General features: G+C 43.6%; 1 protein-coding gene across 1 annotated transcript in view; it reads right to left on the reverse strand.

Moving 5' to 3' along the window:
• The window catches only part of SRP68 (signal recognition particle 68), a 41,709-nt gene that overhangs the window by 12,003 nt on the left and 17,170 nt on the right, over positions 1–12,536 (reverse strand). The window contains exon 9 of the mRNA XM_002748749.7: positions 1,246–1,344. Coding sequence (XP_002748795.1) covers positions 1,246–1,344 — 99 coding nt within the window. The remainder of the gene's footprint in view (positions 1–1,245; positions 1,345–12,536) is intronic.

Below are 12,536 nucleotides of genomic sequence, written 5' to 3' on the forward strand. Positions count from 1 at the left end.
GGGCTAGGATGGTGCAGGCATGCCTTTCAGAGATAGTAAGCTATGAGCTGGACCTTGAAAAACAGGTGAGGTTTGGACAGGTGAAGAAGGGCAGGAAAGATTATGCAAGTGTGAGAAAGGAGGGGAATGAGAACAGTGTAACGCACTGGGGGGAAAGACATTACCGAGATGACGGTAAGTGGAACAGCTTGAGGCAGAAGATTCAGAAGATGGAGCAACATACAAGGCTGGGAAGAGAATTAGGATGGCTTGTACACCAGCTGAAGTCTGAACTCAGAGGCCAGGTCTCTAAGTAGGGCACATAAAACCCAGGGAGTCCGGGTATGAAAAGAAAATTAGAATTTCCATTTCTATTTATTTAATTTTAAAAAGCCCTATTTTAATGCATTTTATATATAATAAATTAGTCAAATAATAAGATATATAATTCATAAAAAAACACATCAGTGGTGCAGGCTGAATGCTGCTCATGGGGCTTATCATCACAAAAGTTTGGAGGCTACTGCTCAATACCTAGAGGAAATCATTGGGATTTTTTTTTTTTTTAGAGATGGGGTTTCACCATGTTGGCCAGGATGGTCTCCATCTCTTGACCTCATGATCTGCCCACCTTGGCCTCCCAAAGTGCTGGGATTACAGGCGTGAGCCACCGTGCCCAGCCAATCACTGGGCTTTTTATAATTAGGGAAACTACATTTAGGAAGATTCCATTTGTACTTTGCAAAAGAAAGGCCTGGAGGAAGGAACTGAGACCAAGGCAGAAGCAGCAATCAGGAGACCTTCGTAGTTGCCTAGGCACAAGAAGAAAGGCGAAACAGAAACAGGCACATCAATGATAGGCACGAGGCACTGCAAAGGGAGAAGTGGGCTTGGTGACAGGGACAAAAGAGACAAACAGATCTGAGGTTTTCAGCCTAGATGCCTGAAGGGATCACAGGGATAGACAGTATCTTTAGAAAAAGAAGGCACTGGAGAGGTCCACCTGGAGACAAAATTTGAGATGACAGGCTTAACAGGCCACATAGGAAACCATTAAGAAGAACAAGGGAGAGAAAAATTAATTTCTGAATGTGATGGAGCCCAGAGGCCCTTTTTTGTCCTGACTACCACACCTTAAAAAACAACAAAACCCAGTGGTCAAGAAAGCAGTGCACTGAGAGCACCGGGGTCTACCTGAGAAGGGGGTCACAGGCTGAGGTGGACCCTGCCCAGAGCAAGTGCCAGGGCTCCAGCTCAGGGTCCTACCTGATCTGGCTTGAGCTCCTCCCGAACCACCTGGATGGCGTCCCGACACTCGCTGAGCATGGATTCAAACAGGCGCTCCTTGGTTTCTTCACTTTCAGCCTAAACAAGGGCAGATCAAAGTAAGAAACCTTCCTTTGAGCAAACCATAGTCATCTAATGTGAGGAAAGCAAAATCACGCTTGGAGTCTGACCACACACTCTCTCCACACCAGAGACCATTTTAATTGTTACTATTCTCTACCGTATGTTTTCTTATAGTGTTAGTCATTATTCATATGGAAAGGGGACTTACATTTTTAAAGTAAACATGCTGAAAAAACTGTCTGCATAACTGATCTGAAACTTAGCAAGGCTTTATGCCTCTTCCTAGCACAGAACTTCCTGCTACTTCCCTCCAGCACTTTGCCCTCTGCCCAGGACCTGCCACTCCTTGAGGGGCCTTACAGACTGAAGTCGGGGCACTAACACAGAAGCACAGCACACCAGAAGTTTCTTTATCTTTTCCTTCCAGAACAAACTGTCAAGCTCTACTGTAGGCCAACAAAATTACCCATTACAAATGTAACCCAACTCAAAGATGATTTCTTTTAGGTCCAAGCAAGTAATAAAAATGACTAATCACTATCCTGGTTAACATGGTGAAACCCTGTCTTTACTAAAAATACAAAAAATTAGCCAGGCATGGTGGCATGTGCTTGTAGTCCCAGCCACTTGGGAGGCTGAGGCAGGAGAACTATTTGAATTCAGGAGGCGGAGGTTGCAATGAGCCAAGATCGCGCCACTGCACTCCAACCTGGGCAATAGAGGGAGACTGTCTCAAAAAAAAAAAGAAAGACTAATCAATACCCACCAAAAAGATAGTTCTCCTAAATATCATACTAACTTCACTACAGACATGCTGCACTCAGATATTCCACATGACTACTCTGAGAACAACTTTTAGGACAGACAAGTTTGACATGTATGAGACAACAGTCTTTGCACAAGTACTGGGCGTCATCCATCAGCTACACAGCTGGGGTAAGTGAAAAAGTGATTCACTAACTGAATACCTGCCAAGACACATTATCATCCTAAAGAATCCGACTGAGCAGATAGAAATGGACAAAAGACAGAAAGGAGATGAACCTGTGTGACTGGCAGGCCCACCGTGAAATTAAAACATCAACATTGCATTATGATATTTGACTTCCCATAGAAATGAGCACTCCGTCTGGAAAAAAAAGTCTTAATATTCAACTGACCTCTAAGAAAGCGCAAAGAAAAATTCAGTACTGTCCACTCCTTTAAGAGATGGGTGGGGGGGCGCTTAAAGAAAAATATTTTTTCTTCTTTTAAGAAAGCTTTTCGGGCTGGGTGCGGTGGCTCACGCCTGTAATCCCAGCACTTTGGGAGGCTGAGGCGGGTGGATCATGAGGTCAAGAGATTGAGACCATCCTGGTCAACACAGTGAAACCCCATCTCTACTAAAAATACAAAAAATTAGCTGGGCATGGTGGCGCGTGCCTGTAATCCCAGCTACTCAGGAGGCTGAGGCAGGAGAATTGCCTGAACCCAGGAGGCGGAGGTTGTGGTGAGCCGAGATCCCACCATTGCACTCCAGCCTGGGTAACAAGAGCGAAACTCCGTCTCAAAAAAAAAAGCTTTTCTTAAAAGTTCTTAAGAATCTTTTTCTTCTCTTTTCCTAGTCTCCAGTGTGAAAAAAATCTTCCTTGTAACTTATCCAATATAAATCAAACATACTTTTCCACTTACAAGTTACTTGACTTTCCTGTTGTTCACTAACTTGGGAACGAACTGGGGCACAGTCATCCTATAAATGTAGTAAAGCAAACAAGGCCACCACTGACTCACAAAAACACCAGAGCAGCACTGTCCAACAAACTCTGCCATGGGAAATATCCTCTATGTGCACTGTCCAATATACACACTGAGCACTCAGAAGTTTTATTAATTTATCTTTTATTAATTTATTTTTTTGAGACAGAGTCTTGCTCTGTTGCCCAGGCTGGAGTGTAGCGGCACAATCTCGGCTCACTGCAACTACTGCCTCCCAGGTTCATGCGATTCTCCATGCTTGGCTATTTCACCATGTTGGCCAGGCTGGTCTCTAACTCCCGACCTAAGGTGATCTGCCTGCCTTGGCCTCCCAAAGTGCTGGGATTACAGGCATGAGTGACTGTGCCCAGCCGGAAGTTTTATTAATTTAAATTTCAATAACCACATGTGTTGAGTGGCTACTGCACTGGACAGTGCAGCACTGGGGCACACACTTCATAAAATATCGTTGACCAATCCCAGGTTGGCAAGATTCTTTAGAATCACCTCATCAACCTTACTGGCCTAATTTTTCAAAGCATAAATTGTAGAATAGTGCTGCTGTATAATACTCAGCAATTGGAAGAAGCTACATGAATCTAGAGAAACTTGAGTAAGACGTGAATGGCAGCAATGGGAGGGAGCGCATTAGGACAAATACCTAACGCATGCGGAGCTGAAAACCTAGATGACAGGTTGATAGGTGCAGCAAATCACCATGGCACACGTATACCTATGTAACAAACCTGCATGTTCTGCACATGTATCCCAGAACTTAAAGTAAAAAAAAAAGACATGATGGACTCAGCACGGCTTCAGAAACACACATGGAGTCAGACGCAGTGGGTCACACCTGTGATCCCAACACTTTGGGAGGCAGAGGTAGGTAGATTGCTTGAGTCCAGGAGTTAGAGACCAGCCTGGGCAACATGCCAAAACCCCATCTCTACAAAAAATGCAAAAATATTAGCCAGGTGTGATAGTGTATGCCTGTGGTCCCAGCTATTTGGGAGGCGGAGGTGGGAGGACCACCTGACCCCAGGAGGTGAAGGCTGCATGAGCCGAGATCACTCTGCCACTGCATTCCAGCCTGGGTAACAGAGTGAGACCCCATCTCGAAAAAAAAAAAAGGAAAGAAAAAAGAAACACACTATACCAGAGCCACATTCTCAGCAGAAAGGATGCGCTACAGTGCCCGTTTTAATTCCATGCAATCCAACAAGCATGCCACCAACACCATTCTCAGATAGGTGGGGTCAGTGGTCGGGGCAATGGGCGTTCCAGAAATGAGCAAACTTCGTCCTACCAGCTACACGGGATTTGCCTCTTTTCCTGTAGGTAGGGTACAGTTCAAGTTTAAAACTTACAAGACAATAAAATGCCAAACCTCTTGACTGCCACGTATCACCTCTGCTCCCTTTGACTAGGCCTCTGCATCAAGGTGCTGAAACCAGCAAACAGCCCCACTGCTTCCACAAAACTCTAAGTTCCCAGTGGGCATTTTAAAAACATCTGAAAAAGCAATGAAGGAAAAAGTCTATTTGAAGGGGAGGACTTAAGTCACTTGTGTTTTTCTTATGGCACTCATGCATGCTGCAATGACTCAGACCACTAATCTCTGAAGGAGAAGCTCTCATCATTCTCCCTGGGCAGAGCAAAATGTCTCCAAACAGGAAGCCCTCAATATATTTGGCTATTTACACTTTTATTCTATAAATCTATATTTGAGGGAGAGACGATTCCTAAAAGGAATAAGAAACTCCTCTCAACACGCAGAGGCAGGATTCCTGGCCACCTGTGCGTCGACCTTCTCCGCCAGCCTCTGGACCAACCAGAACGTGCTCCTAAACACAAGTGGCAAGCTCCCTGCACAAAAATTTGTGGTCTGATCAGAACTTTTCCCAGGTGTGCCTATGACAGGGAGAAATCTTAAGCCCAGAAGTAATACGTTACTGATTAGTCCAAATGAATCAATCAATCCGAAGTCAGTTTTTTACAAAACTTGAAACCTTCAGGCTTTCTCGTCAGGCTCAGTTTCAAAGCTGACCCATGCAGAGGAAACTGAGCTGCGATGTAGCCTGACGTACAGACCTCCTGCTCTTAAAAACCACATTCTCAGATTGTTTTCACTTGTCCATGGAGTGCTGGAAGGTGGTAGTATGACTAAGAGACACACAAGGCAAGTCTGACCACATTCCCCACCACACCCCTACTATGGGGACAGGAATCAAACCTTACCCAGCCCATTGAGGTCTAGGAAAAAACACATGGAAATCTGGTAAAGAAGGAAACAAACCTCACTTGAGAATAAAAAAATATACATATATATATATATATATTTTATTTTTAAAGGAAAAGATAAATGGTCTTCCACTCAAACATTAAAATATTAACTATAACTTGAGAATAAGAATCACCAAGGCTGCAGATATTTAAAATCTGTCCTCCCTGCAGAAAGAGCTATCTAAAAACAATCTCTCAATGCAACTAGTGACAAGTCAGGAGTGATCAAGCATTAAAGAAAACACAATAGCAATCCCAGCACTTTGGGAGGTCAAGGCAGGAGGATTACCTGCGGCCAGGAGTTTGAGACCAGCCTGGGCAACACAGTAAGAACCCCATCTCTACAAAAAATAAAAAACTAGGCCAGGCGCAGAGGTTCATGCCTACAGTTCTAGCATTCTGGAGGCTGAGGAAGGAGGATTGTTTGGGACCAGCCTGGGCAATACAGTGAGATCCCCCTCTCTACAAAAAATTAGGCAAGGCACTGTGGCTCACAACTGTAATTCCAGCACTTTGGAGGCTGAGGCAGGAGGCCTGCTTGATCCAGGAGTTTGAGACAAGCCTGGGCAACAAGGAGAGATCCCGTCTCATAAAAAAATTTAAAAATTAGTTTGGCGTGGTGAAATGTGCCTGTAGTCCCAGCTACTCTGGAGGCTGAGGCAGAAGAATCGTTTGAACCTGGGAGGCAGAGGTTGCAGTGAGCCTAGATCGCACCATTGCACTCCAGCCTGAGCAACAAGAGCAACACTCCATCTAAAAAAAAAAACGAAAATTCCAATCCTATAAAAAATAAGATAAAAATAATTTTTTTAAAAGAGAAAGACACCGAAATCAAGTACCCTGTATCTCTAAGTCATAGTTCTGTTTCCAGCACAGAGAACAACAAAATAATGAGAACTGTATTTCTCCAATCTGAATATGAAAAAAAAAAGAAAAGAAATAATTAGAACTGGCCAGGTGGGAAAGGCCCATGTTATATTCAGCCAAATAATCTAACAGTGGCACCAAGGGGAAACTGGTTCTTCCTGGGACCATCCTGAATCGGCCAAAGGGCATGTTTCCCATTTAAATCCCATGGTTCATTCCACAGCTATTTAATCACTGACAGTGCTACACCTGACACTTGGGATTAAACTAGGCATCACTTGACACCATCATTAAATTACTTTACTTACTGGTTTGACTTGAGATGTATATGATGATACGGAACATTAGGTATTTAGTGGTTTTCAAAGCTGAAACCTACCAAGAGGCCGTGGGGGTCAGTACATTTTTTTTTGATCCACATCTTTCACACCTACCACATTACTTAAAGGCTATGTAAGAGGTGACCCTAAGGCCTATATAAGATACTTAAAAAGCAGAGATAAACTGGGGTGGTGGAATGCACTGATAACCCCAGTTACTTGGACGGAGTTCGAGACCAGCCTAGGCAACAGACCAAGACCGTGACTCAAAAAACCCCCAAAACCAAACCACCACCAAGAAATAACTGCATAGACTGTAACTAGAACATTAACAAGACTTTAATAGGAGAAAACACTCTGATGCTGCAAACATTAATAAAGGAATATCTCATAAACTTTGTGCCAATAAATTTAACAATTTACACAAAATAAATTCCTTACCAAAGAAAACTTATCCCAACCAACACAAAATGAAATTTAAAAATGCACAGCCCTATATCTCTTTAAAAACTTGAATTTGTATAAAATAAGCAAAAATAAATTTTAACAGCTTTCCCATAAAGAAAATTCTAGGCCCAAGAGTTTCACTGACGATTTGTAACAAACATTTAAGGGAGCAAAATACTATTATTACATAAACTCTTTCAGAAAACAGAAAGGAGGAACAGTTCCAAACCTATCTAATAAGGTCTGTAAATCCAGATACCAGACTCTGAAAACCACATGACATGGGCTGGCTCTGGGGCTCACACCTAATTCCAGCACACTGGAAGGTGGAGGTACCGAGATCACTTGAGCCTGGGTATTTAAGACCAGCCTAGGTAACATGGTGAAACCCTATCTCTACAAAAAATACAGAAGTTAGCTAGGCATGGTGGCATGTGCCTGTAGTTCCAGTTACTTGGGATACTGAGCTGGGAGGATTGCTTGAGCCCAGGAGGCAGAGGCTGCAGTGAGCCTTGATCACACCACTGCACTACGGCCTGGGCGAAGGAGGAAGAACTTGCCTCAAAAAAAAAAAAAGAAAGAAAATTATAGGTTATCATTCCCCATGAAAATAAATAAGTGCACAAATTGTTAACATGTTGACAAATAAAATCCAGCAATATATAAAAAGTATACTATATCATAACCAAGTGGGCTTAACTCAGATATGCAAGACTGGGTAAACAGTGAAAATTCATCAGTGTAATTCATTATGTTAACAGGTTTCTTCCTCCTTCGGCCTTTTTCTTTCCACATCAGAAGATCTCAAACTGTCCTCATATGGTTCCTCCCAATCTTTTAAACTCATGTACCCTTCAAACACTCCACTGTCTCTTGTGGAAGAGCAATTAAAAGCCCCTACAAAGCTGGGCTTGGTGGCTCACGCCTATAATCCCAGCACTTTGGGAGGCAGAGGTGGAGGCGGGTGGAGTTCTAGACTAGCTTGGCCAAGATGGTGAAACCCCGTCTCTACTAAAAATACAAAAAAAATTAGGGGGGCGCGATCGCATGCACCTGTAATCCCAGCTACTTGGGAGGCTGAGGCAGGAGAATCGCTTGAACCCAGAGGTTGCAGTGAGCCGAGATAGTGCCATTGCACTCCAGCCTGGGTGACAGAGTGAGACTCCATCTCCAAAAAATAAATAAAATAAAATAAAAGCCCCTACAGACTGGGTGTGGTGGCTCATGCCTATAATCCCAGCACTTTGGGAGGCTGAGGCGGCTGGATGACCTGAGTTAGGGACCAGCCTGACCAATATAGTGAAACCCCATCTCTACTAAAAATACAAAAATTAGGTGGGCATGGTGGCAGGTGCCTGTAGTCCTAGCTACTCAGGAGGCCGAGACAGGAGAACTGCTTGAATCTGGGAGGTGGAGGTTGCAGTGAGCTGAGATCATGCCACTGTACTCCAGCCTGGGTGATAGAGAGAGACTCCATTTGAAATAAAAAAACCCCTACAATATTCCTACTATGCCTGCATATCACGATTTTTACTGGCACAGTCAGGTTTCTTAACAACACAATCTGAATGAATAACCACTTCATTCAGCAGCTGGGGCACAAAACCTTGGTTACTGATTCTGACTTATCCTCATCATAGAACCCTGGACTGCATAAAATGGGTCCGGAGTGAAGAGCTCTGAACCTGTGTGCAGAAGTGCCTATATGTTTATATTTTCTGAGACAGAGTCTTGTTCTTGTTGCCCAGGCTGAAGTGTAATGGCACAACCTCGGCTCACTGCAACCTCTGTCTCCAGGGTTCAAGTGATTCTCCTGCCTCAGCCTCCCGAGTAGCTGGGATTACAGATGCCTCTCACCATGCCTGGCTAATTTTTTTTTTTTTTGTATTCTTAGTAGAGACAGGGTTTCTCCATGTTTGGCCAGTCTGGTCTCGAACTCCTGACCTCATGATTCACCTGCCTAGGCCTCCCAAAGTGTTAGGATTACAGGCATGAGCCACAGCGCCCAGTGAGACCTTCAATTTTGAAAGCAATGGCTTCACCTGCAGGTGTAAAACGTTTTCTTCTCTTGGTCTAATTTAGTCCAAATTGAATTATGTCATGGAAAAAAAAAAACCCATCCCAATAGAAGTCTTCATTCTCTCATCATGTATAAAAAGCAAGAGAAAGGTAACTTTTTTTTTTTTTTTTTAATTTTTGGAGACAGAGTTTTACTGTGTTGCTCAGACTGGAGTACAATGGCGCAATCTCAGCTCACTGCAACCTCCGCCTCCCAGGACAAACGATTCTCCCGAGTAGCTGGGATTATAGGACATCCCTCCTCCTACTCCTCCCAGCTGGGGAGCCCAACTAATGTACTTAAACAGAGATGATCCAACTGCTGAGGACTATGTGTTTCAGTTAAGATACTGTTTTCTCTTTTCTGTTTTTTGAGACAGAGTCTTGCTCTGTTGCCCAGGCTGGAGTACAGTGGGTGTGACCTGGCTCACTGCAACCTCTGCCTCCTGGGTTCAAACAATTCTCTGCCTCAGCCTCCTGAGTAGCTGGGATTATAGTCACCCACCACCATGCCTGGCTAATTTTTATATTTTTAGTAGAGATGTGATTTCACCATCTTGGCCATGCTGGTCTTGAATTCATGACCTCATGATCCACCCGCTTCAGCCTCCCAAAGTGCTGGGATTACAGGCGTGAACCACCGCACCCGGCCCTTGTTTTCTTTTTTAAAGAGACAAGCTCTTGCTCTGTCACCCAGGTTGGGTGCAGTGGCAAAATCATAGCTCACTGTAACCTTGAACTCCTGGGCTCCAGGAATCCTCCTGACTCAGCCTCCCAAAGTGCTGGGATTACAGGCATGAGCTACTGCAACTGGCCCTGCTTGTTCAGTCTTTATTAGGGGCCCGGGACTCTGCTTGTATACTCTGTTAAGTAAAACTGCATTTAGCTATTCACCAAAGTCAAATAAAGCAATTCTATTATTATCTTTCCTGATGAATCTAAGATGATATGTTTCTGGAAAAGTTCCAGAAACATGAACTTTGGAGTCAAAAGGATATGGTTTTAAAGTCAAGCATTGCTTATCAAATATATGACAGTGGGTAAATTATAGTGTCCTTGAGACCAGCTTCCCCATTTGGAAAATGAGAGCAACACCCACCCCAGAGGGTTAATAAGACACCAGTATTAAGCAGTGCATCTGGGTAAGGAGGACCATTACTTTCCATCCTCATCTCTGTGGAGTCTCTGTCCAGGTGAATAACAAGCATTTTTTTTTAACTATAAAATAACATGAAAAATTCTTACAACAAGTTAATAAAAACAGGACACAGGCCAGGCAAGGTAGCTCATGTCTGTAATCCCAGCACTTTTGGAGGCCAAGGTGGGTGGATCACGAGGTCAGGAGTTCAAGACCAGCCTGGCCAAGATGGTGAAACCCCATCTCTACTAAAAATAAAAAATTAGCTGGGTGTGTGGGGTGCACACCTGTAATCCCAGCTACTCAGGAGGCTGAGGCAGAGAATTGCTTTAACCTGGGAGGCGGAGGTTGCAGTGAGCTGAGATCAGGCCACTGCACTCCAGCCTGGTAACAGAGCGAGACTCTGTCTCAATTTAAAAAACAAAAGAAAACAAACAAACAAAAAAAACAGGATACAAAACTATACCTTAGTATAATTCCAACAAGGGAAAAAAACCACATAAGAACACTCATGAATGTCAAAAAATAAAAATAAAAGGAAACAGTGCTTTCCTTTCAGTATGACATCATATTAATGAAGGCATATGGGAAGTGAGACTGTAAGTTGATCTTTAGATAATTAAATTTAATTTCCATAGTTTTCAGGGGACAGGTGGTTTTTAGTTACATGGATAAGTTCTTCTGTGGTGATTTCTGAGACTTTGGTACACCTGTCACCCAAGCAGTGGACACTGTACCCAATGTGTAGTCTCTTATCTCTCGCCCCCTGTCCACCCTTTCCAAATTGATCTTCTTAAGACATCAATGTATTTTCTAAACTTTAAGCGTTATTAACTTTGGTTTTTTTGGAGACAGAGTTGCATGCTGCTATCCAGGCTGCAGGCTCAAGCTCCCAGGCTCAAGTGATCCTCTTGCCTCAGCCTCCAAGTAGCTGGGACTACAGGTGCACACCACCATGCATAGCTAAATTTTTTCGTAGAGATGGGGTTTCACCATGTTGCCCAGGCTCGTCTCCAACTACTGAGCTCAAGTGATCTTCTTGCCTCCACCTCTCAAAGTGCTAGGATTACACGCATTAGCCACTGTGCCAACAGTGACTTTTCAAAATTACTTAACGAATGTTAGCTTTTCCTGTTTTTTATTTGGTACGTGTCTGTAGCCCCACTCTGAAAGAGCCCTCATTTAACTTGCCCCTACGGATCTCTCTCCTTCAACTGCTCTTCAAGTCAGAATTCCTGCCCCAGTGTCTGCTGCTGGACACTGAACTGAGGATGAGGTGACTTCTTTCTTCCGGCATTTACTGCTTTAAACCAAAGCATTAACCCAATCACATAATATAAATGGTTGCTACCAGAGCCCTTGTCCTGAGGAGGTAGCACCATACAACAGTGCCAACAGAACGCTCTCAGAAAAGTTCCTCAGCCTTTCAGCTGAAGGACAAATTAACTTTCTGGTACTGTTCTAGTCTTCTGTCCTTCAAGCAAATAAAAGGGATATAAGGATATGAGAGAGGCAATATGAAACAGACAAGGACACACATAAAGTCTTCGGTTGTTAAAAGCTGCCTCCAACCCAGAGTAGCCATTTTGGAGCAAGTCACTGAAAAGTTTAGATGCCTAAGCCAACTCATCAACACATTAACAAAACGCTGCCCCCTTCAATTCATACACAAATTATTCAGGGTGCAAAAGATTACTGTGAAGTCTTAGGAAATACCACTGTTCCCTGATGAGGGAGTCGACTGTCAGCAGCCTGTTTTTTAAAAGATGTCCTTTAAATCATGTGGAAAAGCTCTAAAAAGTGCCCCCATCACTGTCCACCTCATACACAGCAAGATCACCAGGCTGTCTTATGTTTAGAATGCATTTGGTCATTCGTGCCTACAAACAGGTAATTATGTCAGTAGCCAGTATCAAGTGATACAGCTCTGCGTGAATATTGCATGTACACCACACACAAAACAAGACATTCTGGTTGAACCAGGCTCTCTTGCAAAGGCCCAGGACTAAGAGGTGAACCCGACAGGGCTAGGAGGCTATGACAACATGTCAGAGAGACTTCAGGGACATAATAGTTAAGCTGCTGCACCACCTGCTGGGCCAAATGGTGGCCCTTACTTTAAGCCAGCCTCTTATACCTCCTAATTTATGTTAATGACTGTTGCTGTCGATTTCCTTGCCCTCTAAACATTAAGAATTCCTCTATAAACTCAGTTTTCAAAATAAGTTTATTCAATAAGTTACACCTCCAGACTTACGAAATCCCAAACAGCATTAAAGTTTATGAGAACTGAATACCAACAAGCCACTACATCTTAAACACACAAGGACAACCTTCAGACGCATACAGAAGACAGCACA

This window comes from Callithrix jacchus, chromosome 5, assembly GCF_049354715.1.
Source record: "Callithrix jacchus isolate 240 chromosome 5, calJac240_pri, whole genome shotgun sequence".
Lineage (NCBI taxonomy): Eukaryota > Metazoa > Chordata > Mammalia > Primates > Cebidae > Callithrix > Callithrix jacchus.